Source organism: Rhopilema esculentum, chromosome 11, assembly GCF_057945365.1.
Source record: "Rhopilema esculentum isolate cy_ngs chromosome 11, ASM5794536v1, whole genome shotgun sequence".
NCBI classification, from domain to species: domain Eukaryota; kingdom Metazoa; phylum Cnidaria; class Scyphozoa; order Rhizostomeae; family Rhizostomatidae; genus Rhopilema; species Rhopilema esculentum.
In genome coordinates this window covers 2,145,190-2,162,832 of record NC_142825.1, presented here as the reverse complement: position 1 = coordinate 2,162,832, position 17,643 = coordinate 2,145,190, and the positions used below count along the sequence as shown (strand labels likewise).

The 17,643-nt window shown below is 35.6% G+C and overlaps 1 protein-coding gene across 1 annotated transcript; it reads right to left on the bottom strand.

Annotated features, from left to right (window-relative positions):
• Positions 1-5,180: 5,180 nt before the first annotated feature.
• LOC135687240 (EEIG family member 2) lies at positions 5,181-17,446 on the bottom strand. Its single transcript, XM_065203753.2, has 12 exons — positions 17,204-17,446; positions 16,917-17,037; positions 14,603-14,632; positions 13,977-14,096; positions 11,065-11,111; positions 10,257-10,532; positions 9,354-9,388; positions 9,032-9,084; positions 8,473-8,549; positions 8,200-8,231; positions 7,468-7,543; positions 5,181-5,955 (listed from the first exon to the last, which is right to left on the bottom strand). The coding sequence occupies exons 1-12, from the start codon at positions 17,335-17,337 to the stop codon at positions 5,895-5,897; spliced, it is 1,062 nt and encodes a 353-aa protein (XP_065059825.1). The 5' UTR covers positions 17,338-17,446; the 3' UTR covers positions 5,181-5,894.
• Positions 17,447-17,643: the final 197 nt, after the last annotated feature.

Genomic DNA, 17,643 nt, shown 5'->3' with positions numbered 1-17,643 from the left:
CCTGTAAAGCAACAGTAGACTATTGCTCATTTTCACATCCTGGGTCCCCTGTAATGTAGCTTCAAAGGAAAGGACCTACTAGGGAATAGATAGGGACGGCGGAACGACCAAGCGGCAAGAGGGGGGGGCAGGCTTGAGTAAAAGGGCTTTTGAAAGATAATTCTCAGCTTCTACAAATTCATACGTAACTGCAATTTTATTATCTGTAGGTATCTTCAACATTGGCTAACTTTTGGCACAAGGAATCATTTTACATGTTTTGAGAAGTTCAGAATTTCATATGAATCTCTCTGATTATTACAATTTGCTAGTTTCAAGGGTACTTTTTTAAAAACAGCCCTTGCCCCTTCTGTCAAAGGGCAACAGGGGCGGTTGTACCCCCACACCCCCTTCTCTGGCGTCCTTGGAAATAGAAAAAGGATGTTCGAAGGAATATTTATGAATACGAAGCAACTATAAACACACATGGTTTATCATTTGCCAATATAGTGGGCGTGTCTCACAAGCAAGGAGGGCGTGGTTCCGATCCCAAAAGATTTGAGCTATAATCACCAAAAATCCTGGATCCGCCCCTGGTACATCAAAATATAAGAACCTGTTAAGCCAAAAAATTTCCAACAGGTTCTTACATGTTGGGTTTAATAATTCAATTTATATAGCTTTTTAGAAAAAAACAAAAAGTGACAACAAATTGAATTATTGAAATAAAGCTCAAAATACGCAATGTGTGTTTAACTAAAAAGTATTGCTACTATTTTAAATACAGTACTGTATCATTGATACATTGTTGGAGGGCTTTTGGCAGCGTCAACGCATTTACTATACAAGAACCCTTTTGGCGAAACTCTGAAAAAAGTAGCTTCTTACACGCAGGTTTTTACTGTACACGCAGGTTATAAGGGGCATTTGGGGCGTCAATTGAATATGCAAAAATGTTAAAATCCATTGGGTTATTGGCAAATTGACAGTTTTAATACCTTATTCAAAGAATTTCCAAACCCATTCTTCTGTGTCCTACCAATTGTGTCACTGCTTAGTATAGTCAGGGAAATAACGGTACTTATAGCTAACTAACCGTAGGTGTTGTCACCTTTGAACTTTTCGTACACTATAACTCTGGTCTGTACCATGTCTTCGTTGTCCTTTCCGGGGCATGCAACAGTCTGATGGAAGCCCTAGCTCTTTTAAACCTAGCTCTTGTAAAAGATCTTCCTTCTTGGCCTTCAGTACTTTCTTGAAGGGCTTTATCTTTCCATTACCAAAAGGCTAAGAGGTTGTGTCGCACCCCGGTAGGGAATGAAAGGCAGATAATATATCGCACACCTTGTCGCCATAATAAATTGAAGTCATGATTGAAATGGATTGTATGCATATATAACAATCTGTGCTGATTCGCATCCGATTGTTGATTTTACAATGGCAAATACAATAGTTACGGATATTTCCCTGTCTAAAGGCTTTTAACCGACAATTTTCATATATTACATGTGTAGTTTAGGACCCAACAAATTAGACTAGCTCTAAATTTTGTTTCAAAATATTGATTACAAATGATGCTTGAATGTTCGAAAACATTTTTTGCTCTTAGGGAACATTTTTTTGCCATTCTTATAATGAAATTTAATGATGAATTTACTTTCTGTTGTTTTTCTAAAATTGAAGCTAATCACTCTCTGTGGAAATGTCGGACATCCATCTGTAGTGACGGCCAGGCAGATTAAACACAGTTTTGGTGATCTAGATAAGAATATGAAAAAAAACCAGGGGTAATGCAAGAGTTTAATTCTAGTGTTGAAAATGCTTATAGTTTCCCGATCAATTTATCTATTAGTTGAAAGCAATTAAAGGACAAGCAATAATGAGATCCAACAGAAAGACCACGATTCAATTCGAACTTGTTGTATTCATAGTTAAATTGCAAAAAACAACATCAAACTGGAAACCTGGCATCTCTTTAAGGAAATAGAACTAATTTATTCCATCGGAATGGGTTTTATCAAGTTTTTCTGGCCACGACATTTTCCAGGGAATCATCCCATTAGCTGTCCGGAATTGACCACGCTCATCTGCAATATACTTCGTCCAGAGATGTTTCGGAATCTCAGAATCGTGCCATCTGATGAGGCTGCCTATGTTATCCAAGCAAAATATACCTCTCTATCATTTAATCAATTATAGTATAAAATCAAAACTTGAACATTGAACTTTCCCCGATCACTTCAAAAAGCAACATCTCGATTTCGAAGATCAAAAAATCGAGGGAATTTAGGCCCACTCGCTTCAACGACATGCGTTCAAATCACACAAAAAAGGGCTCAAAAAGAGAAATATATAAACATGAATGGTACCAAATCATGCTTTCAACAGTCTTTTCATATTTTTTCATGACAGATTAAAAAAAATATTCCCAAGTATATTTGTCTGTGATTGCCTAGCGTCCGGCATTACCCATGACTACCTTACTTTTCCTTTTGATGGAACCGGTAGAAACTTAAAGGGATTTGTTTTAAATCTCCTTCAAGATAGATAAGAGGAACTTCCTTTCCTTCTGAAAATTACTTGTAGAAATTTTCAATTTTCATATTATTTGAAACGCTTGCATTTTCTGCAGTGCAGTTGTCGAATTGTCCGGGTGTTCGAAATAGTACCATTGGTTTTCTAGTCTGTAAGAAGATAAATTGGCTGCTAAATTATTAACAAACAAATTATTTTTGTGTTTGGTGATGTGGTGACTGTGGAGGCATTATCGAATAATAGCTGAGCTTTGAAAAAAGATTTCAACTGTTCTTTGACGAAAATAAGAAGAGAATTTTCTTGAGGGAACGAAATGTGTACCTCAATTGTATTATCGAGGTTTACACCATTTATATTTACTTTGTTGTATTTTGTTTTGACGATTGTATTTTTGCGACTGAACTGAAAGTTAAATATTCTGTCCCTGGTTCAGAAGACACACAACATCCAGGACCTTCTTTTTAATAGTTTTAGTGATGGTGTGCCCCCCCCCCCCCATGGTGCTGCTACTGATGGTGGGTAAAACAATTACACTTGAACTGTTTGATGAAGCTGTTGCTTTTGTTGATAAATCTATTGAAACGTATTGAGTAAGGGAAAGGTAATGAATAAGTATATAATATTCTTTTTTCACACTATTTTTGTTATTTGCTTTTTTATATCATTATTTAAGTTGATAAGTGGAATATAAATTTTCTGTGATATTTTTGCCTTATTTTTGATCTAGTTTATTGAACTGTTTTGGATTTTGAACTAATATCTTTAAAAACTGATGAAGCGATAGGAGACTCACCTGTTATGTGAGCTACTTTTTGATTTACTTGTGAAACTGCAGCGGGGTTTTCTCACGTTATTTAATGTCTTCCTTACTTTTCTTATTGCTAATGCTTTCAATCTTTTTTAAACGTTTCTTTCTTTTGATTTAGCTTTTGGCTTGGCTTTTTCAAACAATCTTTTACCAGTTGTTGAAGCGACATGTTTAGCTTGTTTTGTCAAAGGTTCTGCTAAAGATTTTCAATTCAATTTAAACTTTCTCTTTTTTCATTGGATATTTAGCATTCATCATAAAACATTTAAGATGTGAAAAAAAATTGAAATAACTTTATGTAGTTTTTGAAAATATATAATAAAAACCTCGGAGGTGGAGCATCATCAGTTTGGACGCTGGGAGGGCAAAGAGGAAACAGCCTGTTGTATTGTTAGAAGTTCCTGAAAGCGGTTTTCGAAATCCACAGTGCGGGTTGTTATGGCTGTCGAGCAATCTTCAATGATTTGAGTGGATCTCTTTATCTTTACAAAGCAACCATGAAAACCACGACTTTCACATCTCAAGAATAAAATAAGCACATACCGTATTTTATCAAACAGGCCTACAGACTTCATGTTGGGCTTTTATTGGTCTGCAGTAGGAATTTTAATTGTTCATTTGATCAACTGGAGTGGGTAATAGACGAAGCACAAAAACATGACTGGTTTGTTCAGTGAGATCACCGAGGGCCTTATTACAGGGGTCCAAAAACCGTCATTCGCAGACGCATTAAGTCAAATTTCGTCGAAAGGCGCGAAATTCATCTTATGTGAAGCCAGGGAAACCATTGCAGAACACCTAGATACACGACGAAACCAAGATGTTTTTAAAAAGCTGAGTTTTTGAATCGTTCTTGAACAGCTATTCACATGAAAAAACGAGCTGTCCAACTTATATGCTCGAACTGTATGTTTATACGACATTTGAATAGAGCTAATGTAGCGGCAAAAACACCTCACATCTATTGGTCACCATGCGTTGTTTGACACATAAGAACAACAAAATAACGCAGTCATATGCAAGGTATCATGAACAATTTTTAGTTGCCTATTCTTAAGCCCCGGCCAAACGAGCCAACATTTCACCCAACATTTCAGCCAACACGCTTTTTTCGCATGTTGGCTCAAATGTTGGGTCGTTTGGCCACCATGTTGGGTCACCCAACATTGTAGGGGAAGATGTTGGCTGAATTGTTGGATCGATTTGAAACTGGTCAAAAATGTTGGCGGCTGTTGGATGGTAACTAAAATAATCCCTATTGTTCAAGGTGCTGTTTTGCGTTGTTGGCTCGTTTGGCCGGGTTGCCCAACATTTGTTGGCTTCACGCAAGCGCTGTAAACAATTTTTAAAAGTGAATAGCGCTGCGCGCCAAGCTCGAGTTCGTGAAGCAGAGATCAAAATTTTAAGATGAAGAGCGTAGAATAGATTTGGACGACTGAAGAATATTGGATAATGGAAAAGTACGAAGAAAGAGATTTAGTGAGTAAAGATTAGTACGACGAGGCCGTAAAGGAGATTAATAGGGGTTTGGGGAAAAGAAAAGCGTTGCTTTCAAGATCAGGGATGGCAGGCTTAGGTTGTCTTGGACTCAATCCCAAAAAGTATCCCTAAAACGGTTGTGCTAAATGTTGGGTGAATTGTTGGATCGTTTGGCCAGCGTTCCTAACAACTCCCAACATTGTTGGGAAAGATGTTGGGTTAAATGTTGGGCGAAATGTTGGCTCGTTTGGCCAGGGCTTTAGCCTGCCCAGGCCATTTGCATTTTTATCCGTTGCGTGTCTTTAACTGATAATATAAAGGCAATTTCTTTCTTTGCCACTATCACAAAAACCGAGGCGGGACACAAAAATTCCAGGTATTAACTACAATGATCGTAATCTTATCAGTTTTATGCAAATCATATCGATACAAGTTACACAAAAATTCATGTTGCTTACTAAAAGGTTATTGTTACAAAATAATAGCCAGTTATAACGAGGTAACAGGCGAATTTATCACTTACTAAATATGGCCTAAGATACGCGTGCTATTTGCGAGATATCAATAACTTTGAGGACAAGCAAATTTTTGACACCTTTCAGGATAAAAACAAGCATCATAAAAAAGAATGGAATTTTGCTTCTGTATAATTTTGCATTTGTAGGGGGCTTTAGGATAAAGGCACAGCGACATTTGCTTGAAATGAAAAAAGAAGCAGCACCTGCTGTTGCATGACATTTACCACGAAAAGGCAGTTCAAATACAAACTGGTTTAAAATCACTTTCACGTCATAGCACTTAAATCATCGTTCTTGGGTGCCACGCAGAGGCTGAGGTCTGACCAGGACCTTATGTTTCCTGCACTGCAAGAAAAAGTCTGCAAGACACCCGATTTGTTTTGTTGTCAAATTATGACTATAAGCAGATCTATAAGAATTATAAGCAAATCTTGGATTGCCTATTCACCCAGATTTGAGCTTTATCTGTTACCTTGAAATTAAAAGCCTTAAGCTACTACACAAAACATCTAATGATCAAATGTTACATATAACTTGTTTGGTATACATTAAACATCACGGTTTATAAAATAATATTAGAGAGTCTTGTATCTGTCATCTTCCTCGATGGTAGTATGCAGTGTTCCTTTATATTTTCTACAGAAGAAAAACAAAAAGACTAAAGGTTGTATTCTATATTTACATCCAACTAAATAATAATGGAACATTCTGGATCTTTCATAGTGTATTTTGATTATCATACCGGTGAAACCCTTCGTCAATATTATACCAGCGTAATTCTTCGTCAATATTATACCAGTGTAATCCTTCGTCCATATTATACCAGTGTAATTCTTCGTCAGTATTATATCAGTGTAATTCTTCGTCAGTATCATACCAGTGTCATCCTTCGTCAATATTACACAAGTGTAATTTTTCGTCAATATCATACTAGTGTAATCCTTCGTCAATATTATACTAGAGTAATCATTCGTCAATATTGCACAAGTGTAATTCTTCGTCAATATCATACTAGTGTAATCCTTCGTCAATATTATACTAGAGTAATCATTCGTCAATATTACACAAGTGTAATTCTTCGTCAATACCATACTAGTGTAATCCTTCGTCAATATCATACTAGTGTCATCCTTCGTCAATATTATACCAGTGTAATTCTTCGTCAATATCATACTAGTGTAATCCTTCGTCAATATCATACTAGTGTCATCCTTCGTCAATATTATACCAGTGTAATCCTTCGTCAATATTATACTAGAGTAATCATTCGTCAATATTACACAAGTGTAATTCTTCGTCAATATCATACTAGTGTAATCCTTCGTCAATATTATACTAGAGTAATCATTCGTCAATATTATACCAGCGTAATTCTTCATCAATATTATACCAGTGAAATCCTTCGTCAATATTATACTAGTGTAATCATTCGTCAATATTATACCAGCGTAATTCTTCATCAATATTATACCAGTGAAATCCTTCGTCAATATTATACTAGTGTAATCGTTCGTCAATATTATACCAGTGTAATTCTTCGTCAATATTATACCAGTGTAATCGTTCGTCAATATTATACCAGTGTAATTCTTCGTCAATATCCTACCAGTGTAATTCTTCATCAATATTATACCAATGTAATTCTTCGTCAATATTATACCAGTGTAATCGTTCGTCAATATCCTACCAGTGTAATTCTTCGTCAATATTATACCAGTGTAATCGTTCGTCAATATTATACCACATAGTCTATAGAATTTGCTAAGGTAACTGCCTCGAATATTCTTAACATGTTGCTGGGCCAAAAAGAACACGATACATGGATATCCTCTTTTTGTATTTTACTCAATTCAGCAATGATATAATCGTAGTAAATACCTGCCAGTTCCAGTGCTTTGTAATGCATATGGATAAAATTCAAATAAAGAAAATTCGCCGAAAATTGTAAACAATAGACAACGTATTTGTACAGGCAGAGTAGATTTTTCACGGTTTAAGGAAAAACGTCACGGAAAACACATCAGAGAAATTTTTTAGTGTAATTAAGAGTTCTTTCTCGGAGAATTCCCAACACACATAAATATGTCATGGTTCAACACGTTTGTTTAAAAAGAACACTTGTTAACGAAACAACCAAAAATGTCTTACTTTCGAATATCATACCCTCCGGTTGCAGTCGCTTTGCCATCACGAGACACTACCAGTTTCAATTGCTTGTCTTCGTCTGCGAAATAAAAAAAAAACTGATTACCAAAAATGCATTTTGTCAATATTTGGCACATAATGTATTGTACACAAAGACAAGATATTCGACAGTATGATTATCGACAAAAAATTCAACACAATGAGGGGTACATGCCTGAAGCCTAGATGGACTCATTAATAATTAAAGCAAAGATAAAGATTGTCGAGTACTTCTTTGCGATGACAAACGTTGTTTATAACTACACAGGCATTTGCAATCCATCATTTTGGCATACATCATAACTTAATACCCTAATCCACAATGTCCATAAAGTCGGTTTTTACAGTAGCGTTAAATAAAATGAAAATAAATCTTGAATGTTGACCACCACGTTAAATTCGATGGTAAATAACAAATAATTTAAGCCGTAGTGCCACAAACTAGCTAATTATATCATTTAAGACGAGGCGAATGTCCTTTATCGTTCAAGTTTGCAATTACCTGCCTTTTGATATGTAGCAAACACAAAGAGTGTAGATTTAAGGCAAGATTGTTACTGACTGGAGATATTGTGACAAAAAGTATATATGGAACAAGTTTAGGGGTTGAATCGTACAAGACAAGTCTGGGATGGCGTGTTAATGATAACCATATAGTATTAATATCATTCAGCATTTAACATAAAAACTTCATACCATTAAAACTTGCATCTGCTGTGAAATCGTGCCTGAAATTACAATTTTAAGTCGTGAAAAGTTTGCCAAAAGCAAAATTTAGCAAGAAAGATCATACTCCAGACAATGGAAGACCTCAGTTATTGATGATTAAACAAATAGATATCCACCGATTGGCAATCGATTGCGAAACGAATGTGAATTGAGATTACTATTAACTAGCATAATTCACCCCTTGACATTCTATGAAAACCGACTTTAAAATAACAAGTAACGAAAGCGTCAACTCCCAACCCTTCAAACAGCTGATTAATGACGTCATCAACATCAACCCGCGTGGTGTCCATTTTCCTTTGAAATTCTTCACTTGCCTACGAAAAATATGCGAGATCAACACTAAAGGAAGCGGCTATCAAAATTTATTTGCAGGCACTCGATCTAGCATAGAAAACAAGAGAGCCATACTACAAAACAAATGTGGATCAAGACCCATGCACTAACAGCAAAGTTCAAGAACTAATTTTAATTGTATTAACAGTATCAATAGTATCGATAGTATCAATAGTATCAATATTGTGTTGTATCAAAATCGTATATTGTATCGGCCGTGAAAAATTGTATCAAAGACAGGTAAAGATATCGTAAGAGGCATAGCAAATACCGCCAAGGTAGTGTACTTGGGAAATCTCAGGCCTTCTAAGATTACAAAATGGCCGCCTATTTTTTGGAATTAGCGACATTTGTTTAGCTGCCATTATCACTGCTGCATAAAGACTAGGCATGTCTACTCGATCATTTCTTCCGTATGAGATAAACGAGGAATTGCAAAAACAAGATACGTTGGAATACATACCGTGGCAAGGGCACTAGGCCCAACGTCCCCTTCTAAGTGTATATCACTTGTATCTGGCAAGTGGATCAAGGTCATGTGTTACTTATTAAACATATTTCTATAATCAGAATATTCCAAGGAAGCCAAGAATATCTCCCATTTCTTCTTTAATTTGCAAAGCTTACATTTAAAGACTGCAACGACTAGAGGCACTTTGGAGAATAAATGGCACAAAAAAATGGAAATTGTATAAAGACAAAAAATCATCGTTGTTAAAAAAGTAAGCAAGAATTGGCTATAAATCAAGTTCACATTGCATTTGATTCGCACAATGAAAGGATACTGCTGGATTGTCTCGAGTGATCTGATGAGCCAAACCTTACAAAATATGAAAATACACTGTCAGTTGATGTCCAATTCTCCCATTATATCATATAACAACTTATCCAATTATTTGGTGTTGCATAGCACTGTATTGAATCAAACTACATTGTACTACATTTTATCGAATCATTTAATCGTATCGCATCATATTATTGTACCGTAATTTTATTGCATCGTATCACTTTGTGTTCTTTCGCATTATAATGTAGTTAAAATTTTGTATGATATTTCGTATGATTACAATTGCATTCTATTGCATTCTAATTTATCCTACTTTGTATTGTATTGTATTGTATTGTATTGTATTGTATTGTATTGTATTGTATTGTATTGTATTGTATTGTATTGTATTGTATTGTATCCTAATTCACATTATTTTGTTGCATTGCACTGTATTTAAAATGTACCGTACTTTATGGTATTGTAGCTGCTTGCAACTAGATAGTTGTTCAAACCAACAAATAATACTTTAGATGCTCTTGAAATTTTTATTGTAAAAATAATTAATGCAAATGTTTTGAATTTAGCTTGCAATTATTGCAAAAATGTATGCACTCTACTTGTAAAAATCAAATACAAGATAATAGTCGATACATAAATTCTTATGAAGATGAAATTACAGAGTATAACAGATATGCTTTTAAATCGTAGCACAATCGTAGTAACGTGGTGAAAATTTGAAGAAACTGCAAAGTAAAATTAAGGTTACCCTGGGTACCAGACCCTCAGTGGGTTGGTGAAAGAATGGGTCGATAAGTGGAGGGCCGAAAACCGTTAGACTATCTTTTTCACAGAAAATCAGGTAACATATTGACAAAAATCCTGCAAAAATGTTACCTAAAGATAAAATAGAAATTATTACCTTTTATCCATGCTTCCAGATCGTGTGTGAGTAGGCAACGATATTCTTCCCGGTTGGTTACCAACGCTTGCATGTCTTTTGTGCAGCGGGAAAGTGCTCATACCATCCATTGGAGGCAGAAGATGGTTCGGCTGTGACGAATCACTGAAAGACCTTGGTATGCTTTTAAACTGCTCGTCATCTTTTGGGATGTCATCTTTGCTACTTGAAGGAGTTGGAACCTTTCCTGCCACATCACTAATAGCTGCTGAAGCAACTTGAGGCTTCGATACTTGACTGAAAGAAGAAAAAAATAATAGGTTGGGTCGAAATGTACTATTTGGGTTGATTAAGACATTGCAGAATTCGAGGCCAACAAGGCACACGCCGTGAACAATCAAAATCTGTATACTTTTGGAGAGAAGCAAACACCACTATACATCTAGCATAAAAAGGAAAATAGGATATCTGAATTTGGATTTTAATCCTAATAGGAAAAAGAAATACAAGAAGGTAAGATAGGATAGGATAGGATAGGATAGGATAGGATAGGATAGGATAGGATAGGATAGGATAGGATAGGATAGGATAGGATAGGATAGGATAGGATAGGAAAGGATAGGATAGGATAGGATAGGATAGGATAGGATAGGATAGGATAGGATAGGATAGGATATGATAGGATAGGATAGGATAAGATAAGATAAGATAGCTAGTAAAAACAAATTTACAATCAGGAAACAAACTTTGAATGCATTTTCAATAATTATACTCAAGACTGTTCATAGAAATGCCGTCAGGTTTGGTTAAAACGGAGCCAAGTACTCACGGCTTGAACAGCGGATCTCCAGATATCAAAGTCATGTTGACATTCACCTGTAAATACGAAAAATTAGACAGCGATCAGAAGCCATCAGAGCCAATTCCATATTCTGCTGGTCTCATGTCTTGATCAAACATCCACTCTCAAATACACCCCTTTTCCTATTTAACGTAACATCATCTCAATCAACAATGACAATATTTTTCAACCAAATGCAACCCTCCAATGGGCATAACATAAATCAAGGTGCGAGCCTAGAATAGATATGACAGGCAAGATTGTACCAAATGAAAGATTTTATCGAGACGAGTTAAAAAGTGGCATTGGTTTTGGGGTAATACCCAGTGAAGACGTCACTATGATGTGTTGAAATCTTAGCACATTTCAGTACAGTACACCTATAAACTATAAAATATACTCCTAGCATTCAACAGCAGATAAAATCCTTCAACGTCTTTTGATATGCAATGTTAATTATAACATGTTACTTTGGCTTCCAAATTATCAGTTTTGCTGACAATCTCTATCATTTTTCTTAAGTGTAACTAGCAGATCTGCAATCATTGCCAAAAGTACTTGGAACAACAAGCAATTTACGCTGTGTTTTTATATGTTTCAAATCTTTTCCCGGATACTCCTATTTCTGCACCCTCCCCCCCCCCCGAAATAATGATGATAATTTATAAAAATATCATAGAAGTCGCAGAAAAATTCGTTCTTCCTAATCCCCTACACCGTTTTTTAGTAAACCAAAATTGTTCAAAGTGGGAAGGGGAATGGCTAAATTTGCCCTTGAAAACTGACGTTAGTGTACCAAAACTTTTGGCAAGCGTCAGATGCATGTGGGAATACAGTACAAAAGTGGCTAAAGAAGAGGGGTCTGGGGCTAGCTTATGCGTTCAAGTTACATCTTAAGGCAGGAATGAAAAAAGAACTAAACACAATATCGAGCCCATACTCCCCTACCATCACAATAAGCCGTACCTCCACAAACGAAAGGAGAAAAGGACGCGCCAACTTTAAAGGTGAACTGACACGCAAAACTATTTTTTGATATAATGCAGAAAACGATGCATGGGATCTTAATTTAAAGTTTTCGGCAAATTATTATTGTCCGTTTTAACGCAATTCCGCTCTAAATTTCATGAAATTATCGTCGAGTGTTTGACCATTGTCGGCATTTAATGCGACCCAGTGCGTGTGATGTCATAAACACCATGTTTTTATTCTTGAATGGAAAGCACGCACGGACTGGACAGTTCAGTTCATCTTGTTCAGTTACTATTCGAAGAGATCTACGTAACCTTTGATCAAAGATGCATGAAAATTCGAGGCTAATGAAATGTACGAACGGTATGTGTTGGCTGGTACTGCGTTACGTTAGGAGGGAATTTGAGTTTGGAAGGAATAGGCACTTTTAGCTGCTCGAAGAAATTCTCAATTCTGAAGTCAATCGTGCGGACGAATGTAAGAATCTTTTCATTTTATCATGAATCTAGCTTCTTTTTCTAATAAATACAAAATATTATTACTTCGATAGATTATTTCTACATCCATATAATTCATGAACGTTATTCTATTTTGGGTTTGGAAACTCATCGGTTCACCCGAGTTACAGGAGTGCAGCGGCCTGGGAATTGACAATCTTATTAAGTTGTTTTCCTGCAAATAGCCACTCGATCGTACCAGGTTCTTAACCCCTGAAAATCTTTCATGTGATTGAATAAAAAATATGCCGAAAATGAGTGACTTAAATTCGAAATCTTTACTGCGTATATTGAAGTTAACCAGGATCAAAAACCGAGATTAACTTTTTTTGGGGAAGGGGGGGCCTGATAAATTAGTCTAGCAGCAGCCATATTTAACAAAATAAAAGTATTTTACTTAGGTTTCCGGAAAATAACAACCCTGCCAAATATTTATCGCTACCATTATATGATATGTTGGCCCGCCACACACTGGGTCCTGCAAGACGGGGGAAGGGCCTCAAACACGTTGAATAATACGATATTCTTGCAAATCTTATTATGAAAGGTTTGTAAAGGAGTCATAATCTGTTTCCAATCAGGTTGTCGAAATGGAGCCAAAACCTTCTCAATTAATGTATCGATGCTCATCCGCAAAGTCATAAAAGTACGGCCTTCCAGACTGTCGTGTTGCTCAAGTGATGTGAACATGGTGTTTGTGACGTCATGATTATGCGGAAGGCTCGGACAAACTTGTCTGTGCTCGGAAAATGTTCAGTGACTTACATTGACGCTCAATAACTCAAAAACTGTGTTGAATATTAAAATAATAATAAAGTATCAGGTATTTATGCTCGATATGCTTTCATTTGAGGTCAAGTTAATTTTGCGTGTCAGTTCACCTTTAAAAAACCGCGTTCACTCGCCCTCGCCCAGTAAACTCATCATTTAAACCACCGCAATAAATTGCTCTTTTCAACTATCCAAATAAATGTTTAGATGAGTCCTTAATTACACTTTCCAGGTTCCTAAACTCCATTATTAAAGAATTTAGATAAGCAGGCGTGTTAAGGCCACATCAATCTAGACAATTTCGTTCTTGATCATTTCCGTTATTTGCTTTCTCAAACCAAATGATTACGTTGCTTAGTCGCTTCACAACAACATCCGCTCTTTAATTCAGCGTTGCATTAAGGAAATGTAATGATACCCAATAAATAAAGCTTGATGAGCCACTGCTAAAATTTCTGTAAAACCTCCAATAGCTTGAAAATTATACCTAAAATTTGACCATACGATATGGTTGTGAGCATTTTCAACGATTTTCAAAAAATTATACCTAACACTGTGAACAAAATTTCAACGAGTTCATTTATGTGTTAGCAATATCTCTTCTTCTCAATCTAGGCCCTTTTGAAGTATTTGGGTGACATTTCAGACCAGTAAACTAACCTTCAGGATAGAATTGTCTTGTCTTTGATCTTTGTTATCACTGTAACCTTCTAAAATATATCGCCTGGATGATGACCCACAGCCCGCAAATTCAGCAAAATTCATATCAACATAGCCAAGCTGAAAAGAAAAATCAAACCATCAAAATCAGATCGACATATAACAACATTGCACAAAACCCTTTGGGAGAAAAAGGGTAAGCAGAAAGCACAACTGGGAAAATGTTGATAAAAATTAACTTTTGCTGGTGTGATATACTGTAATTACAAATTATGACTTTCCACTTGCTTGCAAGAAGTAAGCTCGTTTAAAAGAAGTGACCTTGCCAAAGAGGAGGAAAACTTTTTAAATTGTTCTTAGAATCCAACAATGGCTAAAGAGAAAACAATCATAGAAGGATTGGCAATAACAGGTTTATGCATTTAAAAGCATCACAGGCCAATTGGCAGAAAGCTGTGGTTGATATCTCCTGATATTAATGTAAATCTTTCTCTTCTCATGTGCCAGCTTTATTTTTATAACTGTTTTTTATCTATTACAAAATTTAGAAAGCTATGGTAATGCAGAACGAAAACTGCTTTGTGGAGGCAATGTACCGCTGTACAAAAATCATCAGCATTGCAAACCTTTTCATATGATTTTCCACCTTTTAGTTCCTGGAAGGAAATGAGGCAATTAATTGCATTTCATTGTTTAAGAACATGTAACGCTATATTCCTAGGAATCCATTGCTTGCTACATCATAATTTGAAATAGAACCAGGAATAAAATTTAGAATATGCAAACATATAAATTGAATATGCATACATATGAATTCAATATGGATTAAATATAAATTTTAAACATAGAAAAGGAACAGATGACAAACAGGAATCTAAAAGCAGGAGACAAGGAACTTGTTGGAGGAACAGGAATTAAACAATCAATTTTTAAGAAAGATATATAAATATTATTAGATTGAGTCTTTCATCTTTTATGTTACAGTCTTCTAGTAGCAGTTTAATATTATCCATCATAATTAATATTAACAACTTACAACTATTTCTTGGCATCTTTTCCTGCAGTTTATAACCAAGGTTGGTTTAAAAAAGGGCAGCTTACATTGTTCTATCTAGATCTTATCAAGATTTTCTGCTACCTTGAAGCAGAGGGTGATATCACATAAGATAAATCAGAATAACTCTTGGAGGATGCTTATGATCCCGTGCTAGACGTGGGTGTAAGTTCTAATGTCTGTTTTTACAGTTAAGAAGTTTTAAAATGGTAATAATTTTTGTGCTTTTGGATCTGGCTTTTAATCAAGGATGGCTTACATTATTTGATGAACCCTACCAAGGTCACTTGAATACCAAGGTTAAATGGAACAGTTGAAATAAGAACATCCTCTAATAAGCTTCTATTAAAAATGTATTTAAGAAATAAACATCTAGAAACAATTTAGAAGTTACTGAACTTTGCAAAATTTGTAATTGGGATTGTCATGTAATTCAAATCAACGATATACTTGTATATAAATGTTTAGATCACTGAAACAAAAGGGTACTTTAAACATTTCTCCTAAAGGAATATCCTTGGATTTCTGATCTTGCTTCTATCTTATTGTGTTTTTGCAATGAGAAATTTTTAAAGTGTGTTTTTGCAATGAGCTGTTTATTCTTCTATTGTACTATCACTTGACTCCAATTCAATAATGCTTTGTCGTGACTGTGTTTTAGACAATAAATTCCAGAATAAGTATAGGACTAATCTATTTCCAACTTTGCCAAACCATTTCACAAAATATCAGAAACAAATTGTAAGCCATCAATACAAAGGTGCAGCTCCAGTTGCAGCAAAATCATTTGCCAGTGGCACCAAAAGTTTTGCCAAGTTCCAGATATGTAAATCCGTTTACATCTGGTTTTGCTTCAAAATTAAATCCTCTCAAATATGTCTACTGCTCAATGTAAAAGTTTTTTCCCGAGAAAAACAGCCACATGCAAAATCCTACAAAAATGTATACCTGTGGTCAAAATTAGAACCCTGAGTACCAGTCTTGTTCTTCTAGACTTCACTATTTTCTAAATCAAGATCTTTGCAATATTTGATTAAATGAAAAATCACCAATTATCATTTCTATGTATTTCACTTTTTTGACTCAAATTTTATTGGTTGTGTCATTTTTTTTAAGGTTGATCAACAACATAAACTGACCAGTTAACCACATAAAATAGCGTCAGGCTTGACAAAAGAGACAGCGGGGGAATGGATTTAGATGCAAAAACAGCCATTACAACCAGATAAAAACCAAGGACTCAATGACTTGATTCATTCTTGAAGCTGACAAAAACTGCTTATGACATGGCAAACAATAAAATTGTATTTGCAAAGTGCCGTTTTTTGTTTATATGTTAGATAAGGGCAGTTTATAATTGTGTGAAAACTTGCTCAAGTCATAAGAAAGAATTTATCATTCCTTTATGAGATAGACTTGCTCTATTGGAGCAATAAATTTGAAAAAATTGCCTGATTAGGGGGGCTGCAGCACCCCTAGCCTATATTTCTCCTTTGCCTGCACCCATACAGATCACAATACTATCAACCTTTTTTGGGTGATTTCTTGGGTACATCATATCCCTATGCCAAGACCCCTTGTGCTCCATTCAAAAATAGAATGACAACTGAAACATAAAGCCAAACAAAAAACAAAATAACCATAACAACAAGAAAAGTAGATGGCTACTCAATGTCCCAGGGGTAGGGACACTGAATGAAATTTGGGATTTTTGAATAAGGGTTGCATTCCACAACTTTGGTACAACCGTGTGCCTTATTCTAAATTATGATTCAGAATGAGCTTTGGTTTGGGCATCCTTATCGACAATTAACTTGAATAGCGGTGTCTGGCCTTATGTTGATTGACGTATCATGCATCACAGAAAAAAACCAATATGAACCAACCTTTCTAACTGAAACTCGACAAAGACATGTTTCTAAGATTCCTGTAGCCTGACTTGCTATCAATTTGCATGAAAGGTTGAACTTTGAATCCCATCTTGCCGAGTGATCTGCGACTCTTTTTCTGAAATTCGACAAAATATCACTGTTATGCCGAACGGCTTATACTTTTGATCTAGCCTTTTAAATGAAATGCAGCTGGTCATTGACTTTTCCATGACTTCATTAAGCGAGGAGAATTAATCTCAAAGGAGAAAAGATTGTTGTTTTACAAAAGGTTTAAAAATTACCTTGTTGTGAAAGCAGCAAAATGTCCGCCATTCAATTGGCGAACTTTGCAGAAAACTACACCAGTTAGAAAGGGTATGCTTGATAGCTCTTGGATCTCAAGGCGTACATCAAACACGAACTTTTTCTTCTTCATTGGAAAGGCGACTGTTCCTTTTGAATCATTTCGCTTCGTTTTGATTGGAAGTAGTTACTTTATCGGCCATTCCCAAACACAAGAACATTCGCTGATATAGCCTCGATACCATTAAGAGGCTTCAGTAAAAAGAATTTTGAAATTATATTTAGAGGTGACCATGAAATTACGGAAATGTTGACTGTGCACTTCAAACGAAATAGATGATGAAATTAATACCTTCAGTATAGTTCCAAGCCACTACCGTACTTACCTAGTTATTTCTATCGCTACCCATCTGTTTTTGAAAGCCTCACACACGGTAGC